Raw genomic sequence first — 17,896 nt, forward strand, 5'->3', positions numbered from 1 at the left:
TTTACTCTTCCCACTTTCCCTGCTGAAATGCTGGCAGGAGCTCCACAAGTCAGCTTTCAAGGGCTGTGGGCGATGAACCAGAGGAAGCCTGGGGCCCTGGGCACATCACGGAGTTGCTACACCTGCTTGGACTGCCCACCTCTGGGCTTCTTTTAGTTATGAAAAAAATAGTAATAACCTCTTGATGTGTTCATTCTACTGCTTTTGGGATTATGTTATTAGCAGCTCTATTAGTCTCAAGGTACTACAAACTGGGTGGTTTAAAACAACAGAGATTTGGGGCGCCTGGGTGGCTTAGTCGGTTGAGCATCCAACTTCGGCTCAGGTCATGATCTCACGGTCTGTGGGTTCGAACCCCGCTTCAGGCTCTCTGCTGAAACTCAGAGCCTGGAGCCTGCTTCGGATTCTGTGTCTCCCTCTCTCTCTGCCCCTCCCCCACTCTCTGTCTCTCAAAAATAAATAAATGTAAAAAAAATTTTTTTAAACAACAGAAATTTATTCTCAGTTCTGAAAGCTGTAAGTCTGGGGTCAAGGTGTCGGCAGGGCCATGTCCCCTGGAAGTTCTAGGGAAGCACTCTTCTTTGCCTCTGGAGGTTGTTGACAATCCTTGGCATCCCTTGGCTTTGTCTCCATCATTACATGGCATTCTCTCTGTATGTTTGTGTTCAAAATCCCCTCTTTTAATAAGGACACCAGTCACTGGATTCATCAAGTCTTACCTCATCTCAACGTAATTATATCTTGTAAAGACTCTATTCACCAAAAGGTCACTTCACAAGTTCCAGATGGACGTGGAATGGGGAGGAAACACTATTCGACCTGGTATGGCAGCTAAACTCTTCCCTATTACACAGAATATAAGACGTCCAGTTCCTTTACTGAAAGGGGGCCGAGACAGCCCCACCAATCCTCTCCTGCACGCAGAGTACAACTTCAAGTTCCAGGCTGGCTCTGGCCTGCTGTGCAGTGAGGCGAGCCAAGGGCACTCCCAGGGTGGGAGAAGAGTCCAGAGCCTGACTATCTTCAGCAGCATACCCTTTCCCAGAAACTTTTCAGCCTTATTTTTTTGGACAGGATCAAAGATCACTTTTAGAATCTGATGAAAACCAAAACCTTCTGCCCTGAAAACCCACACATGTATATAATGTTCATTTAATTTTAAGGATTAACCTCCGCTATAAAACCTCACTATAATTTAATTTTTTCATTTAATTTTCATGATAAGCCTCTGCTATAAAACCTCACTAGTCTCACTTTAAGGAATCCAGGGCACAGAAATCCAAATTAAAACAAAGGGCACCTCTGGAGACTTAACATTTTTGAATGCAGGAATTTTGACTTTACTAACAACAAAGCACCGGCCATGTCAATCCTTTGCCGCATTAGTTCAACTATACATTGATTTAAGGTAGCATTTATGAGCATTCTATTAATATACAACTTCTCAGTAACAAATCTGCTTTCAGTTGCATTTACATGCAAAAATGGAAAAACATAATGATGTTTTCCTCATGCTTTAAAATAGTAAAATAGTAATGCACATTTTTCCTTATAGCAAGAGACAGAGTAAGTGATGAGATAAAGTCTCTTTCTTTTTGTTTCTGTGTAGAAGGAAGTTTATGTTCTTTGCAATCTCCTTCTACTTAAGTTTTATAAAGTATAAATGCTGGAGCACTGAAACTAAAGGGGGAAAATCTCACATAACTACTTCTGTGAAAATTACCCCAAAATCTCATCAACGTAAGAGTTCCACGGTGACTCCACTGTATCTAAAGACATGTCAACGTCACGGAAATAGATCTCTGACTGTAACAGGAGTGGAAGCGGCACACAAACTACTTTTTCAATTTCTTAAAAACCCTTTGTCTTCACTGCTAGAATAAATGTGTTTTCATTTGAATGGCTGGGACAAAAGGTAACGTAAGCTCATTAAGAAGGGGAGTGGAAAGGGGACAAGACAGAACTAATATCTATCTACAGTGGAGGTGGAACTTAGCTTCCTTATGCCGGAGGGTAATACCAGAACTTTTCTCAAAGGATTACGATGAAGAGTAAATACATTAGCACAGTATGTTGCCCACCGTAGAAGCTCAGGACAGTGTTCCTTTCATTTCGACATGGCCACGTTACTTCATCTGACTATCCCAACAACCATTCTAGATGAGGACTGTCATCCTATTACAGAAAAGGGAGCCAAGCTTAGCAATCCCCGGTCCATTATCTGAGGTCTCATGACAGGGAAGTGTACAGCAAGGACTAGATTCTACGTCATCTGGACTCCTCAGCTCCCCCACACTTCCATACACGGCACTGATGGAAGGGCCAGAGACAGATATGAAGAGGCATAGGATGGGGTCTTGCCACTGACTTGATTGCCTTCTGATGTCAGTGCCCTTTATCTGGCGGTGGAACTGACCTAAGTGAGGTCAGCCGGCAGGACAGGAAGTCACCTACATGCAAAACAGACTGCTGTATCATTTCTGTCAGAACTTTCTGGAGCACTGGTCCTAGCATTAAACACCTTGAACTTTGATGACCTTAGGCAGAGATCTGTGTAAATCCATTGGTAACGGGGGCAATATGTATCTCAGAGGGTTGCTGAAGAGATTAGTTACATGGGATAACCAAAATGGTCCACTTCAAACACATTGGTCACTATTACTATTATTGGTTAGTATGTTTCCCTTTTCCATTACCTTAAATACCCATATAAGTGGATTCTGTTCTTTGTGGTTCTCTCATCTCTGATAGAGATTTAGCTACCTTGACCTCAGACAATCTCATATAAAGGACTGTCCAGACTCTAGGAAATATGCAGGCTGTTACAAAATAGAGGGGTCACATGTAGGGTTGATCTAGGGTCACATGTGTGCTCAGAGTGGTAGTGGTTTAAGAGGTGGTGATGGGTCAAGGAGGGGGGCAGACCTGTAATTTGTCACTACTGGGTTTGGCTGCACTGCTGACAAATGACAGAGTGTGTGCCATGGGTGTCCACATCTTGGGAGAAGGCGGGTTTAGTAGAAGACTACAGGTGTCAAATTCATCCTTTAACAGATCATTTGCATTTGCATGTCTCTGCAAATGCCATTCCCCTTCTAGAAAACCCTCCTAGTCTCCAACAACACACCTTCCTTTTTCTTCAAAGTCCACCTTAAAACTGTGTTTAAGCATTGGCTGCCTATTAACAGTCTTCCCTCTGCAAGCATCCAGTTGTTAGACTCTCCCTTGCTTCATCTTTTACTCTTGGAACTGTAATCTTAAACTAGGCTCAGAGGCTAAAAGTCTTCTGAAACTGCACAGTTCTATGTGGCGAATCCTGGATGCAAGGTCCTTTGGTTCCCAATATGGTAGTCTGTTCACTATATCTGTATTACTTTAGGACCCCATGGGTCCCTGCCCATGTTTGTGAAATCACTGGTGCTCTGGGAGGACCGTGGTTTCATGTGAAGCTGTGTGTCACTTTAGGTATTTCTAACGAGGTATATTCTCCTTGGCTTGCTCTCTCTCCCTACTTTGAAGCTTTACACACGTCTTCCATTGAGCGCCGAGCTCAATTAGAATACCACTCCTCCACTTCACCCTACCCCAATCTACTTCTCCCAGGACGTACTTTTACATCAGAAAGCAGGTACTTCATAAATATTGGCTGAATGAACAATACAGGGCTTTCCTGCCAGCAAGCGAGCTGATTTTTATGTTCTGAGGAATAGACGTAGGTGAGATATTTCTCAGGTGAAGAATTAAGGGATACGAACATGATCAACCAGATCTCAGACTGAGAAATGGTAGGGGCAGATGAAGGGAAATAACTTTCACTGAGGATTTCTTAAGAGCTAAGTAAGGCACTTCATGCTCAATATTTTCTTAAAAAACAAAAGCAGACCGCACAGAAAATATAATCAAGGGTCCTATTTTGCATCGAGATGTCAGAATGAGTGAAGACCCTAAACTCAGCACTGGGAGAGAAGCATTTAGTTAGGAAAATCCAAGGGTAAGACTAGGCAAATATGTGTCCTGCATTTAACATTAGTTTTTGGTGACAATAAATAGTTCTCAAGTAAACAGAGTACTTGGCAGAGTTAGAAATCTTTACTCATCTCTACCACTTGGCATATTATTCTCTTAGGATTTACCACCCTGCCAGCCAGGGAATGTCATGGAAGTAGGACTCCTCACAGCAAAATCTATCATATTCATGATATGGGTCACCCCATATCTGAGGGTCAACAGAAAAGACACTTTACATATATTTTTAAACTTAAAAGGTCTCTAAGCTCTAGTAATGGTTAGATGCCTTTTCCAGAAGACACGCTTCTAAAAATAAAAGCAGAAACACGGCCAGCACTAAAAGGAAATTTCCTTTACTAAAAGGAAATACCCTAGGGTTCTGCCATTGGACCCTCTCATTTGGAAGCAATGAGAGAGGAGGGCAGTTTGACCAAGATTGTCCTCAAATCACATCATTTAGTCAAATAAGATCCCGTGAACTAGGTTTAAGATGGAAATACTTTTTTTGGTGAATTTGAGGCCATGAAAGTTTTCCTGACAGGAGGAAAGTCAGTAGTCAAAGTTGAGTGCTACTACTCAGTAGGGATTTAAACATGGCCTAAGGCAATGAACATTAGCCTTCTTAACTTGGGTTTCACTTTCCCTGCTCACAAGCTCTATGCTTAGTGTGAGATGCTTATGGTGGCCACAGAGTCCTTGAGCTTTCAAGCAATCAGCAGCAAGCCTGTTTCCACAAGATAGGGTGGACAAGTCTTTTGCCTGTTGGGTCATTAGCTGGAGACGGCTGGGATTGGAGGACAGAGAGGCAGCCTGGTATGGAGGGCTGTGAATGGGCTATGCAGTCAGACAGTTTGAGAAAGATGAAGGATTTGGAAACTATATATATATATTTTTTCCAACGTTTATTTATTTTTGGGACAGAGAGAGACAGAGCATGAACGGGGGAGGGGCAGAGAGAGAGGGAGACACAGAATCGGAAAGAGGCTCCAGGCTCTGAGCCATCAGCCCAGAGCCTGACGCGGGGCTCAAACTCACGGACCGCGAGATCGTGACCTGGCTGAAGTCGGACGCTTAACCGACTGCGCCACCTAGGCGCCCCGGAAACTATATTTTTAAAAAGACAGAGAAGGAAAGATATTCAGTGTGGGTTCCTCCTGTGGAAAAACACATGGGAAAATGGGAGACAGCCAGCAAATGGAAAGCAAAATGATGAAAGATGGGACAGTCTATACTGAAGCCATGGGATCAGAGTTGTGGTATCTTAGCCTGGGAAAGGGTAAGACAGTGTATAGTTTGCAGAGTTTTTCTAAATAGGCACAGGGTTGGTACAAGTTAGATTTTGACTGATTGTTCCAAGTCTTGTGATAATAAAATTGGAGTGGGGGGTGTGGGGGGTGGGTGGGAAGAGCCTTTCACTACTAGAGTAGAACAAGTTCAAAGAAGCTAAAAAGAGAACTGAATTTCACATGATTGAAAGCTACAAGAGAATACCAGGGGAGGCTGTGTGCTGTCTGCCCACAGAATTTAGCTGTACATGTGCCTGAAGGGTGGAGTTATGAATACATCAATAGGATTATGAATATATTAATTTAATTCTGCCCACATAATTTTAAGTTCTTTTGCTCTTTGATGCTTGAAGACTTTCATGGGCCAATAACATCCGGTCATCTGGGGGCTGTTAGAAATGCTGAACCTCAGGTCCCATATCAGACCTACTGAATAAGAATCTGTCTTTTTAACAAGATTCTCAAGGGACGGTATCTTCTCCTTCTACAGAGGACTATGCTGCCCACAATTAAATGCAGCATTTAAAATTCTTAAAATAGTAATGAAAACTTTTATCACAGTGTGATTGACAGAGAGGAAGCTGTCTGGTGATCACATTTTCCTTCCCTGTTTTTTTCAAATGTGATTAGTTAACTGCCTTATTGAACATTTCCACAGACGTCCATTGAAAGTTGTTTTTATAAACATGAGAAAATGAGATTTATAAAGTTCTTGCAGAAGCAAATAAACTGATTTTCAAAACTGGCCTCCTCTTACAGCTAATTCTTACATAAATATTATGACAAGTGCAAAATCGGTAATGATGCGTGCAATGAAACAGCAGATCTGAAATCCAACTACCGATTCAAGTGTTGGCTTTAGTCAAAGCGTCAGTAAAAGAGAAGCCAGGGACTGAAATTGGGTCTAGACTCATGGCGTGTGTGCCACAAGCCAGCTGTGTGCCTCTCATCCTTCCTGGACCTTGCTTTCCTCATCTTCGCAATGAAGAACTGCTGAGTTGGCTTTTAAAGCTTCCACCTGTTCAACATTCTAAGCTCCTAGGAGCTACAGCACTCTGGGAAACCTAACTTCCCTTAATTCACTGCATTTAACCCTGCCATTGTTTACATGAGCCACCAATGAAAGGGCAAGCCGCTGGAAACCACTTCTAAATACCGAACAGAGACTGGAAATACCTCCCCCGGGAGTGGGCAGGTGGGGCCTTTAGGGCCAGCAGGGTGAACAGCTCACACTCCCTGTAAACAGCTAGCAGCTCAGCCCAGCTGCTCACAGAACAGAGAAGCGTGGGCCGCTCACCCACGTGCAATTATGAGTAAAATACGGCAAACCTAAAAATAGCCTGAGCTCAACCACCTGAGGTTAATACTGTCAATGGCTTTTGACTCAACTGTCAGGGTGACGGGAAGGGGAGTAACTATAGCAACAGAAAAATGAACACGTACAACAAGCCTTCTGAAGTTGACAGGAAAGTTTAGATTTAGTAAATGCATGCATTTTCAATTCCTGTCTCTCAGTGTTTGGATTCATGTGCTTCAACTATGTGGAAGTAATAAAATTAGAATTTTGGTAGAGTTTTGATAAAACAAATATTTCTTTAGTTTTGGGTTCCAGGCCCATAAGGAAGTAACTGCTAAGCTGTCAATGTTATTACCTCTCTAATTAAAGGACCATTTGAACAAGCGCCTTTATATAATTTTTAACTGAGATGTTTTTCTCTATATTTGTTCTGTCAGTTATAAAAATAGCCTTGAACTGTACTTGACGTTTTAAAGTTACTGAAATGATGAAAGTGCAGGGTGATATGGAATTCTATTGAAATGAAAGGAACTTGGTGAAAACAATTAACGTTAGGAAAGGATACAGAAAATACCTCCTAGAATAGTTTCTGATGCAGTTCTCAGAGCTGCCTTGGTAGCCTGTGGCCCAGTGCATAATGGAGGCCCAGCCGCTCAGGTCAAGGACTCTGCATCATTAAAGTTCTTCTTGCCCAAAGAGCTCACACACCTAACCCAAGGGCCGGCGTATCCCAATTCCAGCATCTTTCTGCATCACTGACAAGGGAATATTTAGTTAGGGGTTGGGAAATGTGGTATTGGTCCTAGTTCGGCCACTAACTAGTTGTAGGGGCCTGCACATGTCAGTACTCAGCACTCTGGTCACAGACTCGATGATCTTCCCTGAGAAGGGACAGTTAAGAGTTAATGAGGCAGAGGACAGAATTTGTGTTGAAGATCCGACTTTGGGCCATGCCCTGTGCTGGGGTTAAAAGCACATTAGTCTTGGCAACAAACTGGCAAGGTAGATATTTGCATCTCCATTTTCTATACGAAGACACTATCAGAAGCAGGCTGCGCTAAGAAGGGACCGAGTCTGACCTCAACCCTGTGTCTGTCTGCCGCCACACGGGGCTCTCTCCTTCTCAAACACCATGCCAGCCACTCTCAGAACGGGGCTCTTGCCTGGAGCGTGAAGACGAAGTCCCAGGTGCTAGCTGCACTTCAGCCACCTACAGATTTTCAGTGACCACCTTGCATCTTCCAAGCATAAAAACTAGGTCTCCCAGAAAGTCATCCTACAATCATCCTTTCAGCCAGGCCATGACTGTTAATGGTTATTTTTGCATCAAATATATACTGTTGTGCTACCTATCTTTTCCTTTAATAAGATAGCATGAACATCTCCTTGTTAATAAGAAAGTACTTTAATATTCGATAAGATGGCATTATACTAAGTTATAATCAGTCACTTACTAATGGGTTTTTCAGTGGTTCCGAGTTTGTACTACTTTAATAATTGGGAAAAACAGAAAACATCATATGGAAAAAATACTAGGGTGCTGAAGTAATTTTTAAAAGAAGTCCAATAAGTCAAAGAGCCAATCAAGAGTTTCCCTTAATTAATCTTTGTGTTTTCCTCTAATTTTTGCTTAGAATCAAAATTGCCTACAACATAGGCATACCCTTTAATAAATAAATCACTGTTGTAATAGGCAGGTGGATAGAAATGCATCTGTGGGCCTTGGGGCCAGGAATTCTTTGTAGCATCCTTCAAGCCTATTTAAAACATTTTTTAAAATGTTTACTTATTTTTGAGGTGGGGAGGAGGGGCAGAGAGAGAGAGGGAGACAGAGAATCTGAAGCAGGCTCCAGGCTCTGAGCTGTCGGCACAGAGCCTGACTCAGGGCTCAAACTCATGAACTGTGAGATCATCACCTGAGCTGAAGTCAGACGCTTAACTGGCTGAGCCACCCTGGCACCACCCCCCCTTCAAGCCCATTTTATAAAGTGTCCTGCTATTTATATGGAGAAAAGAAGCTGACAACTGTATGAGGGGATTCTGGCTGAAAGTGAAACGTACACACAGAAACGAATTTAGTTTGGTGGTTAGTTGAAAATTCACATCTGGTATGGGCTTTTCTTTAATTAAAGTGCTCCCCCCTCCCATGCAGTGAGAAAACACTCTTACAGAGCTGACTGAAAGACCAAAATCAGAGCGAAAGCTCTTTAAAAATTCTTAGGCTTAAGTAAAGCTGCTTGAAAAGCTGCTATGTGGACTGAACAACCTAGAGATTTCCTAACAGGATTTTCTAGAGTTCCAGTACATCTTTCTCTCAGTCACTTCTTTGTTCTCCTACTTTGGTCAAAACCAAAATCAAGCACTACAAAGGTCACCCACACGGCCAGAGAAACAAACACACACAAACACACATGCCCCCCTCCCCCCAACTCCCCACATACTTGCTTTAAAATTAAAAATTATATTTAAATAAACTAAAATTAGTTATATAATATATATTATTTATATATAAACTGTATCTCTCTTAATGACTTCTTTTTGATGCATTTATAGTGGGATGCTATGAGATTCACATAAACTTAGCTCTATATGCATTTTTAAAGATGATCATCATGAAGCATATAAATCAATCGTTTCGACAGGGGTGGACCAGATGTGACAAGGGTAACATTTCTTACTGTGATCAGGGGTACTACCCTTTTGATCACCTGCCAGGGTTTCCCCTGTTGTTTCTCCCTCTTGAGCTCTTTCTCTAAAGGAGAAGAGTGGTCGAGAGAGGAGAAATAAGGCTGATGATGGAACAGGGCCCAGCCAGCTGCCTCGTAAGACACTGGCGGACAACCAGCCACTGAGGTCAAGCACCTCTCCAAATCTGTAAGGGAACATTACTTGCTAGAGGCCAGTACGGTTTAGGCTACACCTAAATGACAGCTGTTTGGGCCACATGCAAGTGAACTCATGAATAGGCTGAGGAGTCAATGGAGCCCAAGGTAAAGTCCACCTTCAGGGAAGGCTCCAGGGATGGCCCACTCCTAGGACCTCTGCCTTGGTGGATTCTCTTCGATTTCCCCTCACAACTGGGATGCATCCTGATACCTTATAGTAATTGGTATTGTCATTTGTCCACACTTACACAGCAGCATATTGGCTAGGTCTATTAGAGTATAAGTCTTATTTTCCTAATTTGTTCCCAAACTACAGATGCTAGATACTGGAGAAAGAAGATAACGGACAGAAAAAGGATGTCTGTAAGAGAACTGAAAACCAGTAATAGTATGCATTATGAAGTTTCGCAAGCAGCACAGTTACTGAAGCAAAACATATGTGATTCCACCAGAGACCATTTCTATTACAAAATACAGAACTTTTACAAATGTAGACAGTAATGCCTGAAGACTTTCTAATGTGACATATGTAGGACTCACATATAAACTGAACTTCAAACTAGGACATCTCTTAGAATATAAGCACAGTCAGAAGTAAGAAAAGGTCATATGGTCCTGACGTGCATTTCAGGCTGGTGGTTAAAAACACGTATTTAAGGGGTGCCTGGGTGGCTCAGTCGGTTAAGCATCTGACTTTGGTTCAGGTCATGATCTTGCGATCTGTGAGTTCGAGTCCCACGTCGGGCTCTGTGCTGACAGCTTGGAGCCTGGAGCCTACTTCAAATACTCTGTCTCCCTCTCTCTCTGCTCCTCTCCCATTCCCAATCTGTCTCTGTCTCTCTCTCTCAAAAATAAATAAACATTAAAAAAAAGCCTATGTATTTAAAAAATAAAGCACTGTCAAAATAATAATCACAATAGTAATTACAGATAGGTTGGCACAACAGTAGAGCTGACCATTTGACCTTGAAAGGTCAACATTTCATTTTGGTTTGATGTAGACAAATATTTATAAAGGGCAGTGTAGCACTTAAGAATTGAAATCTATAGTCAAACTGCTTGATTTTGAATTTCTACTCCACTTACTAGTACTATGATCCTGGGAAATTTTATTAATCTTTCTGGGCTTTAGTCTCCTGACTTGTACAATGTTGATAGTAACAGTAGCTCTCCCACAGTGCTGCTGTGAGAATTAATGAGATAATTCACATGAAAAGCTCAACACAGGGCCAAGTGGATACTGTTGTTATGACCATCATCACTCCCGGGGACAAAGCAGCTCACTCACCAAGATGGGTGTCCATCACCTTTGCACAGTATTTGCACATGGCATCCAGGTCATTTAATTGTCCTTGAAGGAAGGAAATCTGGGCTTCTAATTCTTCTTCCTAAAATGAAAGGGGTAAAGATATGGAAAATTTTTAAAATTTAGTAAAATCCCCACAGTTTTCCAAGTGATTTGGATGATTTTATCGAGGCACAAAATAAGAGAAATGGTACAGTGTTAAAAAATAAAACTGGACTTCGGGGCGCCTGGGTGGCTCAGTCGGTTAAGCGACCGACTTCCGCTCTGGTCGTGATCTCGGCGGTTTGTGAGTTCGAGCCCCGCATCGGGCTCTGTGCTGACAGCTCAGATTCTGCTTCAGATTCTGTGGCTCCTCTCTCTGCCCCTCCCCTGCTCACGTTCTGTCTCTCTCTGTCTCTCAGTAACAAATAAACGTTAAAAAAAATAAAAAACAAAACAAAACTGGACTTCTTCTAACTGAATGCTAGCTTTGTGCCACGTGTAAATGTTTACCCATACAACCTGGTATAAAAAAAGCACAGACAATATCTTCAATATCCGAGCCACACGAATGGGGAGAAAAAAAATGTGTTTCAGTGGACCCTACTCCCTGGGCAGCTGGGTACAAAAATATCACATTTCCTCACATCCATTTGGGGAACCAGAGACAATGATAATCTCTTTAAATGTGAGATTTCCCAAAGCACTTGGAAATGTTTTGCCCCTACAGTCCATAAGTAGCTGCTCTTACATTTCCTCTTTTGATATGACACTAGAGAATTTTATTTATTTGATTGTTTCTAGGAAAAAATACTCTAGGTTGAATAATTATCTAAACTGTAAAAGACAATCTAACTGTAACCAAAAAAAACCCCTCTGTTTTTGTTAAGGAAAAAAACATACATGCAAAAAATTTCCCAAGGAAATTTAGAAGATTAAGAGAATTTTTCTCAGAGTAAGAGAATACAGGCATACCCTAGAGATATTGTGGGGTTGGTTCCAGAGCACTGCAATAAAGAGAATATCACAATAAAGTAAGTGAAATGAATTTTTTGGTTTCCCAGTTGCATATAAAAGTTGTGTTTATATAAATGTAAAAAAAAGTTATGTTTACACTATATTGTAGTCTATTAAGTGTGCAACAGCATTATGTCTAAAAAAGCAACATATATACCTTAATTTAAAGCCTGGCTAGCTCAGTCGGTTGAGCATGCGACTCTTGATCTCAGGGTTGTAAGCTCAAGCCCCATGTCAGGTGTCGAGGTTACTTAAAAATAAAATAAAATAAATACTCTGTTGCTAAAAATGCTGGCCATTGCTGGTCTAGACCCTTGCCGTCATGCTGATGACTGCTAACTGAGCAGGGTGGTGGTTACTGAAGGCTGAGGTGACTATGACAATTTCTTAATATACCAATGAAGCCTGTCATATCAACTGACTCTTCCTTTCATGAACAACTTCCCTGCAGCATGTGATGCTGTTTGATAGCATTTTACCCACAGAACTTCTTTCAAAATTGGAGTCAATCCTCTCAAACCCTGCTGCTGCTTTATCAACTAAGTTTACGTGGTATTCTAAATCCTTCGTTGCCATTTCTACAATCTTCACAGCATCTGCACCAGGAGAAGATTCCATCTCAAGAAACCACCTTCTTTGCTTATCCATAAGAAGCAGGTCCTCATCCGTTAGTTTTATCAGGAGATTGTAGCCATTCAGTCGCAGCTTCAGGCTGACTTCTCATTCTAGTTCTCTTGCTGTCTTCACCACATCTGCAGTGACTTCGCCCACTGAAGTCTTCAATCTCCCAAAGTCATCCATAAGCGCTAGAATCTATCTACTTCTTCCAAACTCCTGTTACTGTTGATCTTTTGACCTCTTCCTAAGCATCATTAATGTTCTTAATGGCATCTAGAATGGTGAATCCTTTCCAGAAGGTTTTCAGTTTATTTAGCCCAGATCCATCAGAAGAATCACCATCTATGGCAGCTAGAGCTTTAGAAAATGTATTTCTTAAACAATAAGACCTAAGAATCAAAATGGCTCCTTGATCCACGGACTAGAGAATGAATGCTGTGTTAGTAAGCAGGAAAACATTAATCTTGTATACCCCCATCAGAGCTCTTGGGTGACCAGGTGCATTGTCAATGAGCAGTAATATTTTGAAATGAATCTTTTTTCTGAGCAAGAGGTCTCAGTAGTGGGCTTAAAATATTCAGTAAACCATGTTATAAATAGACGCACTGTCACTCAGGCTTTGTTGTTCCATTTATTGACCACAGGCAGAGTAGAACTAGCATATAACTTAGGGGCCCTAGGATTTTTAGAATGGTCAATGAGCACTGGTTTCAACTTAAAGTCACCGGCTGTGTTAGCCCCTAACGAGAGAGTCAGCCTGTTCTTTGAAGCTCTGAAACCAGGTACTGATTTCTTCTCTCTAGTTATGAAAGTCCTAGTTGGCCTCTTCTTCCAATAGAAGGTTGGTTTACCTCATACTTTTATGTTATGGAGACGGCTTCTTTTCCTAGACCTCATGAACCAATCTCTGCTGGCTTCCAGCTTTTCCTCTGCAGCTTCCTCCCTCTCTCAGCCCTCGTAGAATTGAAGAGAGTCTGGGCCTTGCTCTGAATCTGACTTTGGCTTATGGGGATGTTGTGGCTGGTTGAGCTTCTATCCAGACTACTCAAACTTTTTCCATATCGGCAGTAGGCTGTTTCTCTTTCTTATCATCCATGCGCTCACTGGAGCAGAACTTCTAATTTCCTTCAAGAGCTTTTCCTTCGCATTCACAGTCACAGCTTGGCTACCGGGGCAGCGCAAGAGGTCTTTCAGCCTATCTCAGCTTTCAACATTCCTCCCTCACTAAGCCTAATTTCAACACTGTTGTGTCTCAGGGAATAGAGGGGCCCAAGGAAGGGGAGAGGGATGGGGGAATGGTCAGTCAGTGGAGCAGACAGAACACATACAACATTTATTAAGTTCACTGTCGTATGTGGGTGTGGGTTGTGGCACCCCAAAATATTTACGACAGTAACACCAAAGGTCACAGATCACCAAACACATTAAAAATGAATGAGTTTGAATGAAATACTGCAAGTATTACCAATATGTGACACAGAGACATGAAGTGAACAAAAGCTGTTGGAAAAATGGTGCCATCTGATTTGCTTGATGCAGGGTTGCCCCAAACCTTCAATTTGTAAAACAATGTAATATCTGCAAAGCGCAATAAAACGAAGTATGCCCGTAATCTTCATTATGTAGGATATTCCTAACCAAGTTAGCATACAAGGGATGTTGCCAGAGGTAGAATAGGCTAGAAAATTGATTTTCTGGTCTTAGATGCTTGTTCTTTCATATACGAATCTTCTGTACTGTTAAAAAGAAAGCAGGAGAAACTTAATGAGACACGCTTTTTCTTAGCAACTGAGTATAATTTGACTTATAGATGGAAATTAACGGTTGAAAAGGTTACTTGTAGGTGTATTACATTTTAGCAATACACAATGCAGCACTGAAAAGTACTGTTTTTAACTGCTGCATAGAGAATGGGCCTTAGAAACAGGCACTTAAAAGCCTGACACAGAAAACAGACATAGCAGTAGCTGTAAAACCAAATTACTGTAAAATGCCCACCGTAGGATCCGCAGGCACTAATCGTGCTCTTTACACACATGGCACAAAGTGCAGCACCGTCTCCTCTGATGCGCAAAAGACGACCAGAAGAAACTCAGTCAAGGAATGATTGGAGGGCCATGTGGGTAGGGGGGTGCCACCTTCTTAACTCTATGCTAGGCTTGAAGATGGAAAAGGATGTGGTGTTTCAGGACATTTCTCTTCTCCCTTTTCTCTTTTGTTTCTGCCCAGGCTTGAGTTTCTCCATTCTGTCCGGCACTAGGAATTAGGGAGAGAAGGCTATGTCTGCTGGTTAACTACGGTTATGGTTAGTCTCCAAGATGGCCACCATCAATTCCTTCCCCCCCTCGGTATACGTGCTGTGCCACTCAGCAAGTGGTAGTATTTATTTCCCAGATAGATACTTGTGACCTGCCTTGACCCAGAGAATGCAGTAAAAGTCACACTGTGCCAGGTTCGGGCTAGTGTAAGAGGCCCGTCAGCTTCTGCTGACTTCTGCTTTCACTAGAGGAAGACAGCTACCAAGATGTCGAGAAGTTCAGGCTAGAATCCTGAAAGAGAGGAGAGAAAATATGGAGAGAAAGAGGCCGGGGGAGAAGTACTGAGGTTCTAGACATGTACATGACATCTTCCGGGACCTTTCAGCCCAATCCATCTGACACCAGCTAAGTGAGTGACTCAATCAACATCACATGGAGAAGAACAGCCCAACTAAATGCCTGACCCAGAAACCTATGAGAAATAGCAGCGCTGCTGTTTAAAGGAGTGGAATTTTGGATGGGGTGTTACACAGCAACAGATAACTGGAACAGAGGTAGAAGGGGCAGAACACCAGGCTGCTATTACGGCATGAGGAAATCTGAGTTCTATTTCTGGTCCTGCCATTAACTAGTTGTGTAACCCTAAGTAATCCTCGCCCAATCCGGGCTTAAATTCAGCACTCCTTGGAGAGGGTATAAATCAGACACTTTGCTTCCATGGAGATTACAATCGCATAATTAGAATAAGAGTGTTGTGTAATTTACCAGAGTATGAGGTAGAGTACATGCAAGTCTTATGATGAAATAAGAATAGTTGCTCTGGAAATCCTGGTCCCTGCCTCCTACCACCTCCACTGAAGTCACTTTTTCAATAGGTTACAGACACAAACCCAGCTGGATGAGCTCAGAACGGTACAGAGGCCAGAGCCTGGCAGGCTTTTAAAAGAAGGGGGCCCAGCAATGGCTTCAGTTTCTTCTTGCGTGTGGCCACCAATTGGGGTGCTGTCAGCCCAGAGAGGACAAAGGACACCAGGAATGTACTGCCTCCTGGCTTAAAAAGTCTTCTCTATTTATCTTATGTATTAGTTTCAATTTGGAGTTAGCAATCACTTCCTTTAAGATATAAAAGCCCTTGGGAACTTTAATCTTCAGTAGCCACTCCCATCTAAATAGATTTGTTTTATTTCATTTGTTTGCTTTTTAAAAGCTGGGAAGGAAGAAGATCTCGAGAGGAGACACTTGAGGAGAGAGGTCTCGTGTGCTGGTGGTGGAGGCGCTGGACAGCTGGAGGAAACATGCAGCTCAGAGGGTCTCTTCCTTAAACACTTTAGTGTGCTAGCTGGAACACTGTAATAACAAAAACGTGAGCGGACTGGTGCCCTCTAAGTTGTGCAGTGCACAATTTGCACAAGGGCACGGGGAAGCCCTGAGAAGTGGGCAGCACCCACCACTTGCTGGGTGAGCATGCACAAATTAGGAACACAGTTTTCCAAGTCTGCGATTGTGGTCTGGGCTCTGGCAGCAAGTGAAGAGAGTTTTCTTGCCTAAGTCCCAAGTAAATATCAACACAAATGGAATCTACAATGTAGAAAATGACAACTTTCATTCATTTAAACCTTTTTTGTTTCCCAAAGGAAAGCCCACCAAAAAGCCCACGGATGGGATAAGAGGAGGATTCTCTTTGGAACAGGCTGAGGGGCCCAAGAACCTTCTCCATCTGGAAGTTTGAAAGCCAGTGTATTTACCCTCTAGAGTTTTCTTAATCTTAAAACATTCCTGAACCCTTCAACTTTCTCAGACTGTAGAAACAGAAATGGAGTCATTTGGAGGCAAAGGGTGGCTTGTCACTTATTCTTCACTCTATTATATAATTACAGAGAAAAGAAACAGCCAAGAATCAAGCTTCTAAAATTGTGGGAATCAACTTTATACTTCTATCTTAGCTTCTTAAGCTTCATTCTGCTCCCAACTAATGTGCTTTAAACACGGACAGCCTTAGTCATTTGTTTTCAGTAAACTGGTCCTCTGTAATCCAAAACAAATGCTTGGCTAATTGCCTTGAGGTTTTATGGAAACAAGCAGTTAGTGTAATTTTTATGTGTAAATAAGACACTGAAGAGAAACCCTTATGATATTTACTCTGGCATTGTATGTTCTGCCTTCCAGTATAGGACGGAGTGTGGTGGATGAGGCTGGAATTCTGGCACAGACACACCTGGGTTCAAATCGTGGTTTTGCCAGTCACTAGCTGTATAATATTGGGTAAGTTCTTTAATTTCTTGTTCCCCTCACCTCCACTGGCAGAACTGGTGGGAGAATGAAATGAGAACACTGGGAGAGTGTCTGGAACAAAGCAGGTACTCAATAAAGGCAATTATTCTTTCTTTAAAAAATTTTGTTGACAGGTCAAAACAGTGAAAGGGAATTTAAGTACAGGGTTTTATGACCTAGTCCTGGCAAACACTGGTTCATAGTTTTAAAACTTTAGGCGGCTTGGCACAGAAAGACTTAGTATAGGCTAAAGAGCCCATCACCATCTTATTGGATGGCAATATTGACAGGTGAGGGAAGAAACTGATGGAGCTTTATGAAATAGGGCCACACGTAGGCTACTGTGTGCAACACATCACCAACCGTACGTGGTGGCCCCACAGGGAAGGACCAGAGAATGAAGGCCACTCCACCTAAAGAGAAAAACAGCTAGTATCTAACCCTCTTATGGCAATTACAATTTGCCAGCCACTGAGCTTTACATGCATGAACTCATGTTAATTCTCACAATAAAACCTTGAGGTAGATTCTCTCATTATCTCCTGCATGAAACATGGTCTCCTCCTCTGTAAGCCACATTTTCTGGAAGTGTGTGCCAAGGTGTAGACAGCTATTTGAGAACTTAAGTCACATGACCCTCACTCCCATTTCTTCCCTGTGTACACGTCCTTTCTTAGGCTTCATTACTACGGTCCTTCCAATGAATAACCTCACACTCAGTTTCCTTTAAGAGAGATTCAACAATTACAATGTTAAGTCCTGACCCCAAATTACTTACTAAAGCGTTTTCCTTCAAAAATACTGAGGTACGATTGGTTGTGTTCTGTTTTCATTGTTGTTTTGACGGTCTCTGAAGACATGTTTTGTTTTGTTTTTAATTTGCTTTTTAAAAAGCAGAATTTCCACCATCCTTCATCCCCCAATAGCTGATGTATCATTATACTTCTACTCAAATATTATACAATGATTTA

At 42.1% G+C, this 17,896-nt stretch overlaps 1 protein-coding gene across 11 annotated transcripts in view; it reads right to left on the reverse strand.

Moving 5' to 3' along the window:
- The window catches only part of TBC1D5 (TBC1 domain family member 5), a 548,599-nt gene that overhangs the window by 14,215 nt on the left and 516,488 nt on the right, over nt 1-17,896 (reverse strand). For all 11 annotated transcript variants that reach the window (XM_043595489.1, XM_043595488.1, XM_043595478.1 and 8 more), the window contains one exon: nt 10,765-10,864. In XM_043595489.1, the coding sequence (XP_043451424.1) occupies nt 10,765-10,864 (100 nt within the window). The remainder of the gene's footprint in view (nt 1-10,764; nt 10,865-17,896) is intronic.

The sequence above is a fragment of the Prionailurus bengalensis genome, chromosome C2, assembly GCF_016509475.1.
Source record: "Prionailurus bengalensis isolate Pbe53 chromosome C2, Fcat_Pben_1.1_paternal_pri, whole genome shotgun sequence".
Classification (NCBI taxonomy): domain Eukaryota; kingdom Metazoa; phylum Chordata; class Mammalia; order Carnivora; family Felidae; genus Prionailurus; species Prionailurus bengalensis.